Below are 21,165 nucleotides of genomic sequence, written 5' to 3'. Positions count from 1 at the left end.
TCAGCATCCTAGAAAATCTATGATGATTTGACCTGAACTGTAGCAATCCTCCAGTTGTGGCCGAGCCTGCATTTTATACTATTCCAGCATAATTACCCTGCTCTTCTATGTCTCGGCTAATAAAAGCAAGTATTCTATATGCCACCTTAACCACCTTATCTACCTATCCTACTACTCTGATCTATGAATACGCACATCAAGGCTGCTCTGACTTTAGTCCTTTCCAGCGTCTTACCATTCACTGTGTAATTTCTTGCTTTGATGGCTGTCTTCAATTGCATTAACTCACACTTTTATCTGTTTTCCATTTTAGAATTCCCTTTGCAACTGCTCTGCCCACCTGACCAGTCTATTGATATCCTTATGTAGTGTACAGCTATTCTAATAATTTTTGTGTCATCTACAATTGTCTTGATCATCCCCCAAAATTTAAGTTCCAATCATTAGTGTCCACCATAAATAGCAAAGCACCAGCACCAGCCCTGCGCCCTGCGGAAACCAACTAGAAAAGGACATTGTCACACAAATGTTCATCTACCATCACCCTCTGCTTTCAGCCCTCTAGTCAATTTTGGATCCCATGGCCCCTTACTTTTTAACCAGTCTGCCGTAAGGGATGTGATCTAAAGCCTTGCTGAAGTCTAGGTAGACCACATAAAAGCATTATTCTAATCACACTTTTGGATAGGTTAAAAACAAACCCAAATTTGTCACTCACTACCTTAACAAATCCATCTTGACCACCCCGATTAATCCATGCCTTGCTGCGTGTGGATATATTCTCCTGTCAAAATTCTTGCTAATAACCTTCTTACTACTGTACTGAGGTTAGACTGACTTTGCCTATAATTGTCTAATGTATCTTTCGCTTTTTTAAAAAATGATTGGCAGCATTAGCAGTTTATACAGTCCTCCGCCAGTCACCTGTGGCCAGACAGGATTTGAGAAATACTGCCAGCACCCCCCAAGTTCCCTCCTGTTATCTCCTCCCTTGTCTTCCTCAGTAGCCTGAGGATACATCTCGACTCGGTCTATCGGTTTATCCACTTAAAACTGTGGAACCCACTAGTCGCTCCTCTCTCTCTGTTAATTTACTCTAATATTTTACAGACCTCCACTCTGATGTCTGTACCTGTGTTGCCCGCTTGAAGACTGATGCTAAGTATTCATTGAGGACAGTGCTCACATCTTCCAGGTTCTCTCTCACATTACCTGTACCTCTATGGTCCCTAAGAGACCTTACTCTCTCTTTTTATGTATCTAAATCTCCCCTTTTGGGTTTCCTTTTATTCAATCTGCCATGCTTTCTCATGTATTCTCTTAACTAAATTAATTTACTTTTTAAGACTCTGCATTTTACACTGCAAGAAACTCTATGCATTGAGCCCTCAGAATCTGCAATATCTGAGGACTCTCTCGTGTCCCCCCTCCCGTTTTTTCTCTCTCTCTCTCTAGATGACTTTTCATCAGAGCTGATGTGATGTGTGGAGGTGGCAACATTTATGCAATGGTGGGGGGGTTGGAGTGCTGGGGGAGAAAGGATGTTGATTGTATATATGTGGAGGTGCCAGTGTTGGACTGGGGTGGACAAAGTTAAAAAGCCCTGATGAAGGGCTTTTGCCCGAAATGTTGATTTTCCTGCTCCTCGGATGATACCTGACCTGCTGTGCTTTTCCAGCACCACTAATCCAAAAGATGACAGTGCAACAGGCCACTGCCTGTGTAAGTTTGCTCTGTACGAAATAATTGCCAGCACCACTCTAATCTAGACTATAGTCCAACAGGTTTATTTGGAAATATGAGCTTTCAGAGCGCTGCTCCTTCATCAGGTAACTAATGGGGCAGGATCATTACCTGATGAAGGAATAGGGAGAGAGGACATGGTGACAGAGAATGTAATAAGTAAAGCTAAAAGAAAGGAAGGAATGGAAGTGGTTTCACAATATGCAAGTGTTGAACTCCGTATTAAGTCCAGAAGGTTGTAAAGTGCCTAGTCTGAAGATGGGCTGTTGTTCCTTCGATTTGTTGGGGCATTGCAGCATGCTGAGAACAGACAAGTGATCATGCCAGCAGGATGCTGTGATAAAATGACCAGCAACAGGAAAATCGGGGTCATGCTTGCACATGGGCTGGAGGTGTTCTGCAAAATGGTCACCCAATCTGCATTTGGTTTTTCCAATGTAGAATAGGCTACATTGCAGCAAATGTAATACACAAGGTTAGAAAGACCGGTGATAAGCAAGAAAGACATGAAGGGGCAGTTGTTGCGGTGGTGTTCTGCTGGAGTTGTCTGAAATAGGAGAGAATGATCCTTTGAATGTGGAGGCTGGTGGGGTGAAAAGTGAGGACAAGGGGGACCTGATCGTGCTGTTGTGAATGATAGGAAAGGGTAAAGCCGGAAGTACGGGTGATAGGTTGGATGTGGTTTGAGGGTCTTGTTAACCACAGTGGGCAGGAAATCTCTGTTACAGAAGAAGGAAACCATGTCAGCAGCACTGTTTTGGAAGGAGGCATCATCTGAATAGACACAACATAAATGAAGGAACTGGAAGAATGGAATGGAATCCTCACAGGATGTGGGGTGTGAAGAGCTGTAGTGAAGGTAGTGATGGGAGTCAGTGGTTTTGTCGTGGTTGACAGTGGAAAGTTTATTCCACAAAATGGAGACTTAAGGGTCAAGAAAAGAAAGGCAAATGTTAGAGGTGGACCATGTGAAAGTTATAGAGGGGTGGAAATTGGAGGCAAAACAAACAAATTTTTCAAGGTCCTTTCCAGAGAGGAAAGGATATGGTGGGAAATTTGTTTACCCATTTCCAGGCATATTTGACTGGATTACATAAAGCAATATTGGGTCCTGCTCTCTGTCCTGAGATTGCACACTATTCCAGGATGATCCTGGAATGCAGAGATATCTCTTAGTTATTTATTTTCCATTGAAACAATCAGAATAAAACTGTTTCCTGTCCCATCCACCCTCATCTCCAAACATAATTGCAAGAAACGCATGGACCTCTTCATCTCTAAGACTGGAAACATTTGACTATCTGCCTTGTAGTATCTTCCTTTCCAATAGCTCAGAGGAGTTTAGCCTGCTAACGTTTCTTCTGCTTAAGTTCTGAACACCCGTCTTTGCCTAATTTCTCTATCTTCACTCATGTTCTTTCTGAACTTATCCATGAGATTCACTTCATATTCCATTGCCCCTAATCCTATTAAACTGCCAATCAACCAACTCCTGGTCTCCAAGTTACATGTTTCCCTGAAGGGGTACTGTCTTTCTCCTTTAAATCTGCTGGCAGCACTTCAAGCCTTGGTCCTACTGTCTCTGGAAACTACCACCCAAGCTGTTGCCTCACAAATCTATTCCAATCTTTTCTCGAATTCCACGTTCGAATCGAAATTGAACTTACCAAGTATTAATGACATCCTTTATGACTGACCAATGTAAGGTTCCTCTCCTCATCCTTCTTGATCATCTGTAGCCTTTGACATGGTTGACAACACCCAACGTGGTCAACTGTTCAGTTTTTACAGGATTGTTCTGCAATTTTGCTTGTTGTTTCAAGTCCCATATTGCTTATTCCTGTGGACTATGTTTTTCATAAATTGCGCAGGCACACTATTCATATTGACCACTAAGGGATGGTGAATTGTCTTTGTAGCAGACAATATGGAGTCCAGTACGTGCATGTCTCCCAACTTTAAACGGGGTAGTGTTCAGTAGGGCACATATCCAGCCATTCTGGATCAGGAAACTGATCTGAGGGCCTTCAGTGGGTTTTCTGTCATACAGTCATACAGTACAGACACAGACCCTTCGATCCAATCAGTCCATGGTAAACATAATCCCAAACTAAACTAGTCCCACCTGCCTGGTCCTGTTCCAATGTAACCTCCCTGGTCTCAACTCTGTGCATCGGTTAATAAAGGAAAGTCTACTATATGCCTTCTTCGAGGAGAAAGTGAGGTCTGCAGACGCTGGAGATCAAAGCTGAAACTTTATTGCTGGAACAGCACAGCAGGTCAGGCAGCAGGTCAGGCCTGACCTGCTGTGCTGTTCCAGCAATAAAGTTTCAGCTATATGCCTTCTTATCCACTTTATCTATGTGGCCTGCTACATTAAGTGACCAATGGATACGCACCGTAAGATCCCTCTAATTCTTGCCTATGCACTCTTCTGCTGCAGCCAAAGTGTCCCTTATAGGAGTTGCTCGTCCTGGTGTAGCATTTCCAGAAAGGGCAAACAGATTATAATTTTAGCTTATCAGGTGGTTGTAAACTTATCTATGGCACAGAAGGACAATGCCGTTATCTCCTATGTCTTGGACAATATTTTAATCCATCATTGAGTCATAGAGATGCACAACACCTTTAGTCCAACTTGTCTATGTTGACCAGATATCCTAACCTAATCTAGTCCCATTTGCCAGCATTTGGCCCATATCCCTCTAACCCCTTCCTATTCATAGAATTCTAGAATCCCTACAGTGTGTCGAGAGTAGTCCATGGTGAGTTTGATGGTGGGATGAAACTTGTTGATATCACGATGTCGTTTTATCAGTGACTCCTCGCCATGGGTCCAGAGGAAGAAAATGTCGTCAATGTACCTGGTGTATAATGTTGGTTAGATGTCCTGCTCTGATCTCCAGCATCTGCAGACCTCATTTTCTCTTCTGCGTAGAGAAGTCTTGTTTGAATCTGTGCATGAAGATGTTGGCATATTAGTGTGCAAATTTGGTCCCCATAGCTGTTCCATGTGTCTGGATGAAGAACTGGTTGGAAATGTGTTGCTGGAGAAGCGCAGCAGGTCAGGCAGCATCTAGGGAACAGGAGAATCGACGTTTCGGGCATTAGCCCTTCTTCAGGAATCTGGTCGTCTACCCAAAACATATTAAAACAGCCGTCCCCTATGGACAAGCCCTACGCATACACCAGATCTGTTCAGATGAGGAGGAACATGACTGGCACCTGGAAGTACTCAGGGATGCCCTCATGAGAACGGGATACGATGCTCATCATCGACCGCCAGTTCCGACGTGCCACCGTAATGACCTCCTTGGGAGACAGACACGGGCTGCAACCAACAGGGTACCCTTCATTGTCCAGTACTTCCCAGGAGCTGAAAAACTATGCCATGTTCTGTGTGACCTGCAACACATTATCAATGAGGATGATTTTTAACTTTGAACTCCACATGAACAGTGTTAGTCGATTAAGACACACTGTCAAATCTTCAAACACATATTAAAGTAGAAAGTTAAAAATCACACACCAGATTATAGTCCAACAGGACTATAACCTGGTGTTGTGTGATTTTTAACTTTATACACCCCAGTCCAACACAATATTAAAGTAGTGTTATCAATGCTAAAGCCATCTGATTGGTTAAATCTGAGGCAGTATAACACTTTTAGGAAATCCCTTCACGCGAACCGCCCTAAACCAGCGGCGACCTGAACAAAACAGCTGCCCAAAGGGATGGGTCATGCCCTCTCTGACGTCACGACGCCAATGACGTCTCCACGCCGCCCTGTGAAGTCAACCTAACGTGATAACTGTCCCCGTCTCCTGATTCGGCGCCGCGCATCTGATTGACAGCACCTTTCGCCAATCAGCCGAGGCACCGGCGGGCAGTGCGGTCAGCAGGTTAGGTCGCCCCGGCGGTGTCGGGAGCGCGGCGATGGCGGGCGCGAGGATGAGATGGTTCTCTGCAATACTTCAGGGCTTTCTATTGGCTTTAGTGGGTCTCGGAATATGGGACGTGTTGTTTGTGTACGAAGAGAACAGGTGCAGCATGACCTACATGTTCGAGTACCCAGAATATATTGTAAGTTACTCCAGCCCCGATATTCGAGTGAAAGAGGCTGGAGACTCCCAGTCTGTACAGAGAATAAACATGCAAGTAGTTGCCTTGACTGAGAGTGCAACAGGCCACTGCCTGTGTAAGTTTGCTCTGTACGAAATAACTGCCAAAGCTTTTATTATTTTGATAATATTTCGAGAGCGGAATCTAATAAACTTTATGCTTTGATTGTTCTTTTTTAGAAAGTCAACATAAAATTCAGTGTTACCTATGCCCAGGTTCTGTTTGAGACTTGGCCACATTTGCTAGCACCATTCAAGAATAATCTTTTCCACAATGCCACTTTGATGTGATTGATACAGTTGAAATCATTGACATTTACAGCAGATGAATGGACCAATTGGATCATCAGCTGGTCTGGCTTCCTTTTTCCCATACCCGTCTAAATACTATGGTAGATTTTATTTCCACCATACCGTTTTTGTAGGGTTGCCCATATCCCACCAGATCAGCATTTGAAGCAAAAGAAAATGTATTTTTGTCTTTTGATGAATTTCTACTTTTTAGATTATCTTACACATTGTCCAATTTTTAACATCTTTCATCAGGTATTATCTTAATTTGTTTCAATGAAATTAGCCCTATTTTCTCTTTTTCTGCCAATTTTAAAATGTTGCATTCCTGGCATTTTACTGAGTTTCTTCTATGTGATCTCCATGCCCTTAATGTTCTCCCTAAACTGATATTTTCATAAGCTGAAGCTACGACCTCTCGTCTTGATAACCATTTCCGTCAATTTTTGCTATTGTATTTGGTTTATTTTCTCTAAAACCTAGGGTCCTATATCTGAAGTGAGCTGTTGTCTCGCATCTAACAAAGAATTAATTTTTTTGTGTCGCACCTTTCATAATTTAAGGGAAGCCCAAAGTAATACACTGCCTGTTAAGCACTTTTAAGCTGGAACACTTGAAGGAAATATGGCCGGCCATTTGTGCAGAGGATGCTCTCACGAATAGCATTTGATAGTGACCAAATTATCTATTTTTAACTTGTTGATTGAGAGATTAATATTGATTTAGTCACTGTGGGTAATTTCCTTGATCTTCTCAAAATAGTGCCATGGGATTCGTTATGTCAATTTTAAAGATGCAACAACTAAACTAATAATTCTTTCTTTGGTTTCTTCCTTTTATTGAGCTGAACTGGGTCAGGATTTGATCACAATTGGAGTTCTGATGATTGCTAATGAATATTAACAATTAATGCCTCTACTATATGCAAGAATAAAAAAAACTTTCTTATAAATCACATCTTTAATATTATACTATATTTTCATTTTTAAGAGCCCCTTCAAATTTGAATTGGTTTGTCAAAACTGAAATCAACAGTGCAGATTTAATTCTTGTAGCAACTATGGTCGTTCAAAAAAGCCTACCTCCTTGCCTCCTGCTTGATGCTAACTGGTGCACTTCAAGGTGTAGGTTTTAGAAGCAAGATGAGACCATTTGGACCTTTGAGCCTGTTCCATCATTCAGTAAAATCATTGCTGATCTACATAACTTGTCTCTCTTTCTTTCAACAGCCTATTGTCCCTCCTGTACTGCAACTAATAATGTACTTATTAAAATATGAATGGCAATCTAGTCCTAAATTGAAACCTTTTTGTTTCCCTTTATGAGGAAAAAAAACTTTGAATCAATATGCCAGACCTCGTTTTCTCCAGTGTAGCAGATGTCTTCAGATGTTACCTTTCTACATAAACACAAGAATATATACCCTATATATAATGCAAGAAGGAAAATGGAGAAACTGAGAAGGTTAACATGAATATAAATGTTCAACATTTTAAAAAGGTTTATGATGGGAAAATAATTATTTCAATTGAGTGACAAATTAATTCACACCAAAAGAAGGAAATTTAGAATTTTTACCAGTGATACATATTGAAGGCATATAGATCACTATCTTTGAGAGGAAAAATATAACTATTTGAAGCAGGAGGAAAATGGAGTTGGGTTATTGACATGTTACATATAACTAGCAATTGGCACAGATGGTCAACTAAACAAACAGGTTAAAGGTAACATTTCATTGTTGGTGTTCATAGTTCAAGTGATTGTGTCCTTTCTTAGTTCTCATTCATGGTCCATTTACTTCAGTCAAAGTTGAAGGAAAAAATGTGCCAGTGGGAGCACGATCAGAAAAAACTGAATTTCATATTAATAGCACACTTTTGTGTAGTATATCTTTCAAATAACACATTTAAAAGTCAACCCCCAGTCAATTTTAACATGCATTTTCCTTCAGCCAAGCCCTTCAAATGTATTGTCACTTTTTAATCCTCTTAAGGCGGCTGTAATTCATCAAATGAAAATTAAAGATCGTGATATTGAAAGCGGGAGAAGCACAGAAAGGCTGGCTTCAGGCTATAGGGAGTCAGATTGGAAAGTGTAGCAGCTGGTTTGTGAATGATCTCTGATAGATCATCCATTGTTCTTGATTTAGTCATGAATTCAAAGGGAATATTATTACAGTTTGTTTGTAAGACAAAGTATGGGAATGTGATGTATTAGCTGCATGGGACAGGATGGATTTAAAGAGAATTGTCAGCTTTCTGTCATGCACAATTAAACACATACGTGAAATAAATACATTCTGGAAAAAATAAAGACAAAATGACAGTTAGCGCTAATTAGTAACATTCACTGCAGAGTGGAGAAACGGCAGGTTCTGGTTCTAACTATTTTTCTATTTGTCCAGAAGGTTCCTGCTACTCTTCCCCTTGTGGGAGATTTTGGGGAAAGGCTGGGAAACACTTATTTTGGGACACTCTTTTGGCGTGGTAGTAGTGTCCCTACTCCTGGACCAAGAGGCCTGAGTTCAAATCTCATGCGCTCCAGAAGTGTGTAGTAATATCTCTGACGAAGTTAGTTAGAAAAGAAAAGGTTAAATAAAAAAGGCAAAAAATTTCATCTGTAACAGAGGCAAGTGAAATTCAGGATTTACATAGCATTGGATACAAAATAAGGTAATTCCTAAATCTGTATAAATCAGTATATCACAGTTGAAGTAGATTGTAAGTTTATGGTTACGGGTTATTTAAAAAATATTGAAGATGTTAAAAGCTGCAGGACGAGGAACTTAGGAAATTTATTTGTGTTCAGTGGAGCTGAAAAGGTTAATGGGAATATAGATGTTGAAATTATGGGATGTGAGAGAAAGATTGATTATTTCCATTAATAATTAGGCCTAAATTTAGGATTAGTATTAAATTGGGGAAATCTGGTCTTGGTTGCAGTGATATTGAATGAAACCAGTGGATCATAATCTTTGAGAGGGGAAAACATGAATAATTGAAGGGGGTGGGAGTGGAGTGGAATTGATACATAAAATGTGCAGTTAGCAGTTAGCAAATGCACAATGGACCACACAACCTGTGCTAATGTAAATCAACAACTTGCAATTACATAGCGCCTTTAATGTGGTAAAACATTGCAAGATGGTTCATAGGAGTGTTATTAAGCAAACTATGACACTGAGCCATAACAAGAAATTAGGTCACATAACTAAAGTCATGGTCAAAGACATAGGTTTTAAGGAGTGTCTTAAAGGAGGAAAGAAAGATTACAAGAAGGAACAACAGTGGGAAGGAATCCTGGAGTTTCGGTCCAAAAGCAGCTGAATGCATAGTCACCAGTGATGGAATGATTAAAATGCACAAGAAGTTAGAATTACAGAAGCCAAGGGTTGAAGTGCTGAAGGAGAAAGTGAGGTCTGCAGATGCTGGAGATCAGAGCTGGAAATGTGTTGCTGGAAAAGCGCAGCAGGTCAGGCAGCATCCAGGGAACAGGAGAATCGACGTTTCGGGCATAAGCCCTTCTTCAGGGCTAATGCCCGAAACGTCGATTCTCCTGTTCCCTGGATGCTGCCTGACCTGCTGCGCTTTTCCAGCAACACATTTCCAGCTTTGAAGTGCTGAAGGTTAAACAGGTGATAGAAGGGAAAGGCTATGGAGGAATTTGAAAGCAAGAATAAATATTTTAAAATTGTATTTTACTCTTGGACCTAAAGTCGGTTAGTGGGGCATAAAGATACTAGGTGATCGGGATTTAAACACAATTAATCTGTATAGGATAAAACACTCTGAATTTAAATTTTATGCTGATTGTGAATTAAATTTCTACTTCAGATGATAAGATCATCACTTCTTGGGCATAAAATTACAATCTACTTTTCTTCAAACAATTGATTAGAAGGTTTTGATTCTCATAGAATCCCTACAGTGTGGAAACAAGCCATTTGGCCCAACAATTCCAGACTGACCCTCCAAAGAGTACCCCACCCAGACACATTCCCCGACATTTCCCCTGACTAATGCACCTAGCCTACTCAGCCTTGAACATTATGGGCACTTCAGCATGGCCAATTCACCTAACCTGCATACCTTTGGATTGTGAGAGGAAACTGGAGTGTCTGGAGAAAATCCACGCAGACACAGGCAGAATGTGCAAACTCCACACAGATAGTCACCCGAGGCTGGAATTGAACCCAGGTCCCTGGCGCTAAGAGGCAGATGTGCTAACTTCTGAGCCATCGTTTCTTGAATTTACTGCATTAGTGTGCTTGAAGTTCAAATTAACTGTTTTGGATTGGCCATTTATTGCATTTTCTCCTCTCAACAATATGCAGAAAACAAAACATTTAACAGATTATGTTTACTGTGATATGGATTAATCATTTGTCATCAGTCCTATCACTCTGTTCAATCTTGCTTAGTGAAGGAAGCTGATTCAACCTTGTCTATGTAAAAATGTAAACATTTTGTTTAGATGTTCCATGTCCCTGTCATGATTAGTTTCACTTAATCACTTTTAAAAAATCAACAGATCTACCAGACAGTGAATAGTTTTGCTAATATGTTATTTCAAGCAATAACAATAATAATAATGCAATAATATAGCTTGAAGATTATGTCAGGCTTCTTATCACATTTGCATTCCCAATCTTTTACCTGCTTTTATCAAGGCCTTAATACAAAATTTACTTAATACTATTGTATTTAAAGTAATATTTTTTGTTTCTGCAGTTGGGTTAGTATCTCCAAGAACATTTATCAGAATTTCAGATCCTAACTGTGATTATTACTGAAACTGCATTCAAATGTGGATATCTATTGAAAGTCAGATCAGGCTTGCCTTGGTGGTGCCTGTAATTTATTGACAGTCTTCATGTGAGCATTTAAAACTGACTAGTATCGGAGATCTTATGTTGGTCTGCATGAGTTATTTTATTCAATAGAAGATGTTAAGTATAGAAACAAATCTTGCTTCTGCTGATTGTCACCAAACCACCCATTTATTAATTTAATTCAGTTTAAATATTGTATTTATAATGTTAATGTTGCATATTGCAGCTTTTTAGTATTGCAGAAAAACATTCTATTTAATTTCTGCGTGGCTATTTTATGTCCGCCTGAGATGAATTCTTAAACTGTTGATATTTTCATTCTTGTGATATTGACTTTTGTGTTGTATATGTTTATGTGGATATGGCAAAAATTTGGTTACTAAACTTTGAAATTATTGTTGTTTGAAGAAATGTAACATTCCTGGAAAAGAAGAGGTATTATCACAGTTAATATTTGTCTCTTTTGTGTGAACAGAAGATCAAGCTTCCATACAAAGTTTCCAGTAAGTACCACAATTACGGCCTGTATCTTTATGGAGAGGGAGAGTCTGCTGAAGCACACAATCTGAAAACCACAGGAATCCCTGTTCTATTTCTTCCTGGAAATGCTGGAAGTTACAGACAAGGTACTTTTTACACTTGTTAAAGTTGTTTTTAATCATTCCTATCGTGGTGATTGGCGCTCAAGGAAGGTTCAAAGATCAATTTTGAAGAAGAGTCAATGGACTTGAAATGTTAGCTTTGTTTTTCCCTCTATGGATCTACTAGATCTGTTGAGTTTCTCCAGCATTTTGTTTATTAGAGTCATAGAGATGTACAGCATGGAAACAGACCCTTTGGTCCAACCCGTCCATGCCGATCAGACATCCCAACCCAATCTAGTCCCACCTGCCAGCACCCGGCCCATGTCCCTCCAAACCCTTCCTATTCATATACCTATCCAAATGCCTCTTAAATCTTGCAATTGTACCAGCCTCCACCACATCCTCTGGCAGCTCATTCCATCGCAAGGTTTGTGAAGGTTTGTACACGTATCATTCCATACACGTACCACCCTCTGCGTGAAAACGTTGCCCCTTAGATCCCTTTTATATCTTTCCCCTCTCACCCTAAACCTATGCCCTCTAGTTCTGGACTTCTAACCGCAGGGAAAAGACTTTGTCTATTTATTCTATCCATGCCCCTCATAATTTTGTAAACCCTTGTAAGGTTATCCCTCAACCTTAGACGCTCCAGGGAAAACAGCCCCAGCCTATTCAACCTCTCCCTGTAGCTCAGATCCTCCAACCCTGGCAACATCCTTGTAACTCTTTTCTGAGCCCTTTCAAGTTTCACAACATCTTTCCGATAGGAAGGAGACCAGAATTGCACGCAATATTCCAACAGTGCCCTAACCAATGTCCTGTACAGCCGCAACATGACCTCCCAACTCCTGTACTCAATACTCTGACCAATAAAGGAAAGTTTCCAAACGCCTTCTTCACTATCCTATCTACCTGTGACTCCACTTTCAAGGAACTATGAACCTGCACTCCAAGGTCTCTTTGTTCAGCAACACTCCCTAGGACCTTACCATTAAGTGTATAAGTCCTGCTAAGATTTGCTTTCCCGAAATGCAGTACCTCGCATTTATCTGAATTAAACTCCATCTGCCACTTATCAGCCCATTGGCCCATCTGGTCCAGATCCTGTGTAATCTGAGGTAACCCTCTTCGCTGTCCACTACACCTCCAATTTTGGTGTCATCTGCAAACTTACTAACTGTACCTCTTATGCTCGCATCCAAATCATTTATGTAAATGACAAAAAGTAGAGGGCCCAGCACCGATCCTTGTGGCACACCACTGGTCACAGGCCTCCAGTCTGAAAAACAACCCTCCACCACCACCCTCTGTCTTCTACCTTTGAACCAGTTCTATATCCAAATGGCTAGTTCTCCCTGTATTCTGTGCGATCTAATCTTGCTAACCAGTCTCCCATGGGGAACCTTGTCGAACCCTTACTAAAGTCCATATAGATCACATCTACTGCTCTGCCCTCATCAATTTTCTTTGTTACTTCTTCAAAAAACTCAATCAAGTTTGTGAGACATGATTTCCCACACACAAAGCCATGTTGACTATCCCAAATCAGTCCTTGCCTTTCCAAATACATGTACGTCCTGTCCCTCAGGATTCCCTCCAACAACTTGCCCACCACCGAGGTCAGACTCACCGGTCTATAGTTCCCTGGCTTGTCTTTACTGCCCTTCTTAAACAGTGGCACCACGTTTGCCAATCTCCAGTCTTCCGGCACCTCACCTGTGACTATCGATGATACAAATATCTCAGCAAGAGGCCCAGCAATCACTTCTCTAGCTTCTCTAGCTAACCGTTTCAAGACATCCAGCACTTCCTCATCTGTAATCTGGACATTTTGCAATATGTCACCATCTATTTCCCTACAGTCTATATCTTCCATATCCTTTTCCACAGTAAATACTGATGCAAAATATTCATTTAATATCTCCCCCATTTTCTGTGGCTCCACACAAAGACCACCTTGCTGATCTTTGAGGAGCCCTATTGTCTTCCTAGTTACCCTTTTGTCCTTAATATATTTGTAAAAACCTTTTGGATTCTCCTTAATTCTATTTGCCTAAGCTATCTCCTGTCCCCATTTTGCCCTCCTGATTTCCCTCTTAAGTATACTCCTACTTTCTTTATACTCTTCTAAGAATTCACTCGATCTATCCTGTCTATACCTGACATATGCTTCCTTCTTTTTCTTAACCAAACCCTCAATTTCTTTAGTCATCCAGCATTCCCTATACCTACCAGCCTTCCCTTTCACCCTGACAGGAATATACTTTCTCTGGATTCTTGTTATCTCATTTCTGAAGGCTTCCCATTTTCCAGCCGTCCTTTTACCTGTGAACATCTGCCTCCAATCAGCTTTCAAAAGTTCTTGCCTAATACCGTCAAAATTGGCCTTTCTCCAATTTAGGACTTCAACTTTTAGATCTGGTCTATCCTTTTCCATCACTATTTTAAAGCGAATAGAATTATGGTCGCTGGCCCCAAAATGCTCCCCCACTGACACCTCAGTCACCTGCCCCGACTTACTTCCCAAGAGTAGATCAAGTTTTGCACCTTCTCTGGTAGGTACATCCACATAGTGAATCAGAAAATTGTCTTGTACACACTTAAGAAATTCCTCTCCTTTGATAAGTTCTTTATTTTGTCTGAATATTTACAAATCCTTTTGATTTGGTCTTGTGTTTCAGTTCGTTCCCTGGGCTCTGTTGCACTAAGGAAAGCTGAGAACATACATAACAAATTCCACTTCGATTTTTTTAGCATTGATTTTAATGAGGAGCTTGTTGCACTTTATGGTGGAAGCCTTGAAAAGCAAACGAAGTTTGTACATGCATGTATAAAAGTAATTCTTAAACTTTACAAGGTAAGATCTGAACAAGCTATTTTCTTTCAAAAATCCTTACTGATAAAAAAAAACTAAACTGTTTTGGCATTACTCAATGTGGAACTTACATCTAACTTGATTCTTACTCAAAATGCTAGTGTTAAATAAAATCATACAGCATAGCATCTGATAAAGGGTCTGTTTCTATCAGGTGCATGTGAATGTTTTCTTCACATGAACGACCAGACCTAAAGTCATTCCTCTAACACTTCCAAACTATTTAATATTTGTCATTTTCAATGAGCAATTTAATTGCCTTTTAAAGAATTAAAACTGTACTGATTCTTCTTCAACAAAAGTTGGAACAGAGAATTCACATCCTGATCACTCATTATAAAATAAGATGGCAGTAAAATGAATCAATGCCAGAAATGCAAGACAGGCTGACAGGAATCAGCAGTTAGTGTGAAGAAAATCAAACTCATTGTAAAGTAGGCTGTTAGTTCGTGACAAATCTGTTTAGCTATACTGACCTTGACAGGTTGCATTCCCTTTGCTTTCAATGCTTTTCTCTAAGCCTTTTTGTGATTTTCTTAAATTTGTGCATGTTTGCCACCGACTTATTGACCAATTGAATCAGTTTGTCACTATTAGAACTCTAATCTTGGAGATTTCCATCAGTTCAGGTTTTTCTTCACATATTCTAGGGAAGTGGCAGTGGCAACATTTATTATTCATCCTGAGTTATGTTGAGGACAATAAAAATCAGCCACTTTTGGTGGGCAGAGTCACAATTTGACCAGATAAGTTCCAGGTGGTATGTTCCCTCTCCTGAAGGACATACGTGAAACTCTTGGGGTGCAATTTCTTCTCCCTAGAGGTAGCAAGAAGGGTACCTAATTGGGTGAGTAGGCCCTGGAGAGACATTCACTCCCTTCATACCACCTCAGTATTTAAGTCCCAATCATAAGGTGCACTGTTGACTTTCTTCACTAGAAAGCAATTAAAACCCTTAAATTGTCAATTCATGGCCATTTAAGGGTTTCAACTTACTATTGATGCCATTATTTGCCTTCCCAGCAGTGAAAAAAGTAGCTGAAACCAGAGTGACCTGCTACCAGATTTCAATGGAAGGAGGTGCCATTTACTCTAATTTGGAGCCAACTGGGACAAGGGATGGCTGCAGAGGGGGCAGCTGACCCCTCTCGCTATGACCCCTACGCCGCAGTACCTGAAGAAATAAACCTTTCTTCTTTTAGTTGCCCTGAAGTTCTGGGCCATCAGTGCTGATCTGTGGGTGCAAGAAGATACTTGCCTCTGATTGACTGTGAGGAATTTACCATTGAGACCTGTAATCATGAAGCTCATTGGTCAGCTGTTAACTGGCTGAGGAAGCTCAATCCTGCGAGCTTTCTCCATGGAGGCAGAGAGTCAGTCATTACTAAACATATGTTCCCATGTGTCTACCTAAATTTAAGATTTTGTTTCTACTTTGCTGTACGTAATTGCTTCACATTTTGCTGCACTACACTATGTCTGCCACCTTACTGTCCATTCTGCGAGCCTGCCTGTGTACTGCAAACCTTAATCCGTATCACAACGAACAAATGTCATCAATAAACAAATGCCATTCTTGCTCCCTCAATTCTAAATATGAGTTACTTATTATAGGTTTAAAAAGCACAGTGTCTCAGTGGAATATCTAACCACACCTTTTGAGTCTGAGAAATGTATTTTTATTTTAAGCCTTTTTCTGCTATCCAATTCTCTCAATCTGTGATCATATTCCATAAAATACTGCACATCTTGTGATACTGTGTCTATGAATGCTTTTTAAAAGTTGTGTAAAATGCAGTTGGATTATCTACTGTAACCACCATCATTATCCCTGGATATGACCTGTCCCACCAATAGGACAGATCCAACATAGGTGGCAGCATAGTGCTGTACACTCAGGAGGAGCTGCTGAAGGAGCTCTCAGCATTGACTCTGGACTCCATGAAGTCTCATGGCATCAGGTTAAATGTGGGCAAGGAAGCTTCCTGCTGGTTACCATATGCTAGCCCCATTTCATTTGATTAATCAGTACTCCTCTATGTTGAATACCAGTTGGAGGAAGTACTAAGAGTGGAAAGAGTGCAGCATGTACTATGGGGAGGCGATTTTCAATATTATTGACCAGGAGTAGCTTGGTGACACCACTATTGATCATGTTGCTCAAGTCCTAAAGAACAAAGCGGTTAGACTGGGTCTGCAATATTTGGTGAGGATAAAACATACTCAATCTTGCCTTCACCAATCTGCTTGCTACAGATGCATCTGTCCGTGACAGTTTCCATAACAGTGACAGCACATGGTCCTTGTGGAGACATAGTTCTGTGTTCATATTGTGGATATCATCTTGTGTTGTGGCATTATCACCATACTAAATTGAACAGACCTAGCAACTCAGGACTGGGCATCCCTGAAGTACTGTAGGCCATCAGCAGCACAATTGTACTCGAACATGATCTGTGACCAAATAGCCCAGCTTGTTCCTCACTTTAACATTACCATCAAACTGAGGAATCAATTCTAGCTCAATGAAAAGTGAGGAAAGGCATGCTAGGAGCAGCACAAAAATGAGGTGGCACCTGAAACTACAGCATAGAATTACTTAAATGCTAAATCGTATAAGCAGTGAATGATAAACAGAGTTAAGCAATTCTACAACTAACTGATTAGATCTAAGCTCTCCAATCCTGCCACAAGGGCGGCACGGTGGCACAGTGGTTAGCATTGCTGCCTCACAGCGCCAGAGAACCGGGTTCAATTCCCACCTCAGGCAACTGTCTCTGTGGAGTTTGCACATTCTCCCCATGTCTGCGTGGGTTTCCTCTGGGTGCTCCGGTTTCCTCCCACAGTCCAAAAATGTGCAGGTCAGGTGAATTGGCCATGCTAAATTGCCCATAGTGTTAGGTGAAGGGGTAAATGTTTGGGGAATGGGTCTGAGTGGGTTGGTCTTCGGAGGGTCTGTGTGGACTTGTTGGGCCGAAGGGCCTGTTTCCACACTATAAGTAATCTAATCTAATCTAATCCAGTGTTGGATAGCGGTGAACAATTAATAACTCACTAGTGGAAGAGACTCCTCTGGAGGAACCCCGCACTATAGAGTGAAATATGAGGCTGTGTAGATGCTTCATTTCAGCCGCCTTCAGAGGTAGCATCACAAATGCTTGTCTTGGCCAATTTGATTCATCCACCTGATATTAAAAACTGACTAAAGGCACTGGATACTCCAAAGACTGTGGGCCCTTTCAATATTTCAACAATAGTACTGTAGAGTTGTGCTCCAGAAATTGCTTAACCTGTTCCAGCACATCTGCAACACTGGCATCCGGTGCCCAACAAAGTGGAAAATTGCTCAAATATGTCTAAACCACAAAAAATGGGAGAAATCCAACTTGGCCAATAATTGCCCTACCAATTTGCCTTCAGTCATCAATAAAGTGATGATGTTGGTCATCAAAAGTGTTGTCATGCTGAACTTGGTTCGCAATAATGTGCACACTGATAGTCAGGGCTTCTCAGCTCTTGATTTTGTTATAGCCTTGGTTGAAATATTGACACAAGAGATGACCTCGAGAGGAAAGGTGAGAGTGACTGTCTGTGATATCAAGGTCATATTTGACCATGTTTGTCATCACGAACCTGAGCAAAATTACGAGTCAATGGAAATTGGATGGAAACATTGCTGTTCGGAGTCAAGTCAAGATGGTGTTAGTTATAGGATGAGACAAAAAAAACTGCAGCTGCTGGAATCCAAGGTAGACAAGCAGGAGGCAAGAAGAACACAGCAAGCCAGGCAGCATCAGGAGGTGGGGAAGTCAACGTTTCAGGTGTAACCCTTCTTCAGATATAGGATGTCCGCCATCTCAGCAGCAGGAGTTCATCATTGCTGTGTCCTATGTCCAACCTTCTTCAACTGATCTTTCCTGTATTGGAATCAGAAGTGGGGATATTTGCTGATTACTGTAGTGTTCAGTACTACTTATGATGCCTGAGATATTGAAGCAAGTATTGTTAATCAGGCCTGAAGTCAGAAGTGGCAAGTGTCACGCAAGTGCCCAGGTAAAGGCCATCTCCAACAAGAGTGAATCTGATCATCACCTCTTGAACTTCAGTGGCAGTCGCATCACTGACTATCCTTCTATCGATAACCTGGGGGTACCATTGCCCAGAAACTGAACTGGACTTGCTGCATAAATGCTGCAGCTATAAGAACAGGTCAGAGGCCAGGAATCCTGCAGTGAGTAATTCCCTTCAGTGCTCTCTAAAGCCTGTTTACCATGTGCAAGGCAAAAGTCAGGTGTGTGAAGGAATACTCCTCACTTGCCTGGAGAGTGCAAATCCAATAACACTCGAGAAGCTTGATATCTCCTCAGTTGGTCAAAACAATACAAAATAATTGGGGACTGTTAAACTTATATGCTGGAGATCAGAGTCGAGAGTGGTGCTGGAAAAGCACAGCAGGTCGGGCAGCATCCAAGGAGCAGGAGAATTGACATTTTGGGCATTCTTATTTCTGATGAAGGGCCTATGCCCGAAACATCAATTCTCCTGCTCCTTGGATGCTGCCTGACCTGCTGTGCTTTTCCAGCACCACAATCTCGACCCCAAATGTTAAACTTAAGTATGACATGCCCAAATTTCACTCATTTTTTTTGATTTACATAGGTTCTAGTTGGCATATCTTAAAACTTTCTTTCATACCAGATAATATTCAATTTGTTAAGAAAACGAACACCAAATTAAACTGTTGAAAGCTCATGTCGTTTACTTTAAGTAATTTTCAGAGATTTAAATTCAAGTTACAGTTTACATTAAGTTGATTGAGATGGCTCACTTAAAGTAATTTTACTGATTTCATAATACTGATTCACCAACAAATCTTCCTTATGTTGTCCTATGTAATTTGTAGCATATTGTTAATACTAACTGTTTCTTTTAGAGGTACTTGATTGAAATAGTAAGTTTTGTAATGTTTTATATTGCACAAAATCAACTTTTTACTCATCTGTTTGATTGTAAATTTACCAAAACTACAATGATCTTTGCTTGTGACAGCTAATCTGTTTGTTGTATTGTGGACCACAAAATAGTTTCCACTAGGCCTCTCAGTTTGTTATTAATTAGCTGAATTGCAGTTGATTTCTCCAAGCTGGAATAATATACATATATGTGACATTGAAAGTTTAGCATGTGCCACATATCTAGATTTCAGATGATGTAATAATTTTACTGGGTGTGGACTATTCCACTTACCAACCACTCCAGACAACATTGCTATCTTCCTTTGATTGTTTGGCCAAACAGTGTTGTTGACACTGAAAGGCTTGGTAATTTGGACAAAAATTGGGAGAGCAAACATCCTGACATAATCATAATCAAAGAGTCAAACCTAATGTGTCACATCACATGTGTGCCTTACATTTGGACATTGCCATCACCATCCCTGGGATACGTCCGTTTCCACCAGAAGGACAAACCTACCAGAAGTAATTGCCCAGTGGTATAGAGTCAGGAGGGAGTTGCCCTGGGAGTTGAGGTTGACTCTAGACTCCACAAAGTCTCAGTTTGTTGGAAAATGTCTATGTCTCATCCCATTAACATCAGCCTTATCTGAATCTAGAACTCTAGTAGATGATTCATGCTTTTCACTTTCAAATGCTTTATTGAACATGATCATGTTATGATCATTATTTCATAAAGTATCATGCTTAATGAGGTCACTAATTAAATCTGGCTTACCATGCATTACTAAATGCAATTTTGCTTGTCCTTTTGCTGCATCCAGGACATCCTCCAGAAAGAATCTACCTTTCTGACACATGCTTGGCTGCTTCTCCCAATCTTTTTTTTTATAGATATTTTTATTAGAAATTTAACATTTTTACAAGTTTACAAAAATAAACAAAACTCTCAAGTACAAACATTGATATACAATTAAATATTAAATATACAATAGCCAAAATTTAACAAAAGAAAAAATACCGAGAAAGAAAAAAAACAAAACTCAACTAACTACTAATCTAACCAGAGTGTATATTTAAGTCTCTTACATTATTCAAATAAGAGAGAGAAAAAAAGACCCCCAAAAAAACGGATAACATAGAAATTGAGTAGTGAGATACATGCTCGGAATGTGTTAACATCAAATGTAACAAAACCCGTATTCGTGCGGGATTCCTCTCCTAAGGGGCCCCAGACCAACCAGGTTCGTAATCTCAATTAAATAAAAGCCCTTGTTAGGATAGCCGAAATATCTGTATTTATGTAATTCAAGAAGGGCTGCCATATTTTATAAAATAATTCGGTCTTTCGGTGCACCATATTTGTAAGGAAGTCAAGGGGAATACATTCCATAGTTAATCTGTGCCAATTTGAAAGTCCAGGGGGGCCCTCAGCCACCCAGTTTACCAAAATATTTTTCCTTGCACAGAAAGAGAGAATAGAAAATAGTCTCTTCCCGTACATGTCCAGGGAGGGAAAGTTCGAAAAGCCCAAAAGGAGAGATACAGGGTCCACTTTAATTTCCGTTCCTAGAATTTCTGTCAGGGTACTTGCTACTTTAGTCCAATATCTACGGATCTTATGACAGGTCCATAGGCAATGTACAAGAGTGCCCACCTCTATTTTACATTTGGGACACATTGGAGATGCTCCTGCCTTAAATTTTGCCAATCGATCCGGTGCTATATGGGCCCTATGAAGTATCTTCAGCTGGATAGCCT

At 40.5% G+C, this 21,165-nt stretch overlaps 1 protein-coding gene across 3 annotated transcripts in view; it reads left to right on the top strand.

Annotated features, from left to right (window-relative positions):
* The first annotated feature begins 5,650 nt into the window (after positions 1-5,650).
* pgap1 (post-GPI attachment to proteins inositol deacylase 1) overlaps positions 5,651-21,165 on the top strand; it is a 155,808-nt gene continuing 140,293 nt past the window's right edge. For 2 of the 3 annotated variants that reach the window (XM_043692909.2, XM_043692908.2), the window contains exons 1-3: positions 5,651-5,827; positions 11,466-11,616; positions 14,256-14,431. In XM_043692909.2, coding sequence (XP_043548844.2) covers positions 5,681-5,827; positions 11,466-11,616; positions 14,256-14,431 — 474 coding nt within the window. In that variant the 5' untranslated portion in view covers positions 5,651-5,680. Of the gene's footprint in view, positions 5,828-11,465; positions 11,617-14,255; positions 14,432-21,165 lie in introns of those variants that run through there. The other variant, XM_087988693.1, reaches the window with a different exon arrangement.

The sequence above is a fragment of the Chiloscyllium plagiosum genome, unplaced genomic scaffold (assembly GCF_037043375.1).
Source record: "Chiloscyllium plagiosum isolate Xiang-an unplaced genomic scaffold, Cpla_swu_hap1 HiC_scaffold_7, whole genome shotgun sequence".
Classification (NCBI taxonomy): domain Eukaryota; kingdom Metazoa; phylum Chordata; class Chondrichthyes; order Orectolobiformes; family Hemiscylliidae; genus Chiloscyllium; species Chiloscyllium plagiosum.
Note: the sequence above shows the minus strand (reverse complement) of the source record. Positions and strands in the feature narration are given on the sequence as shown.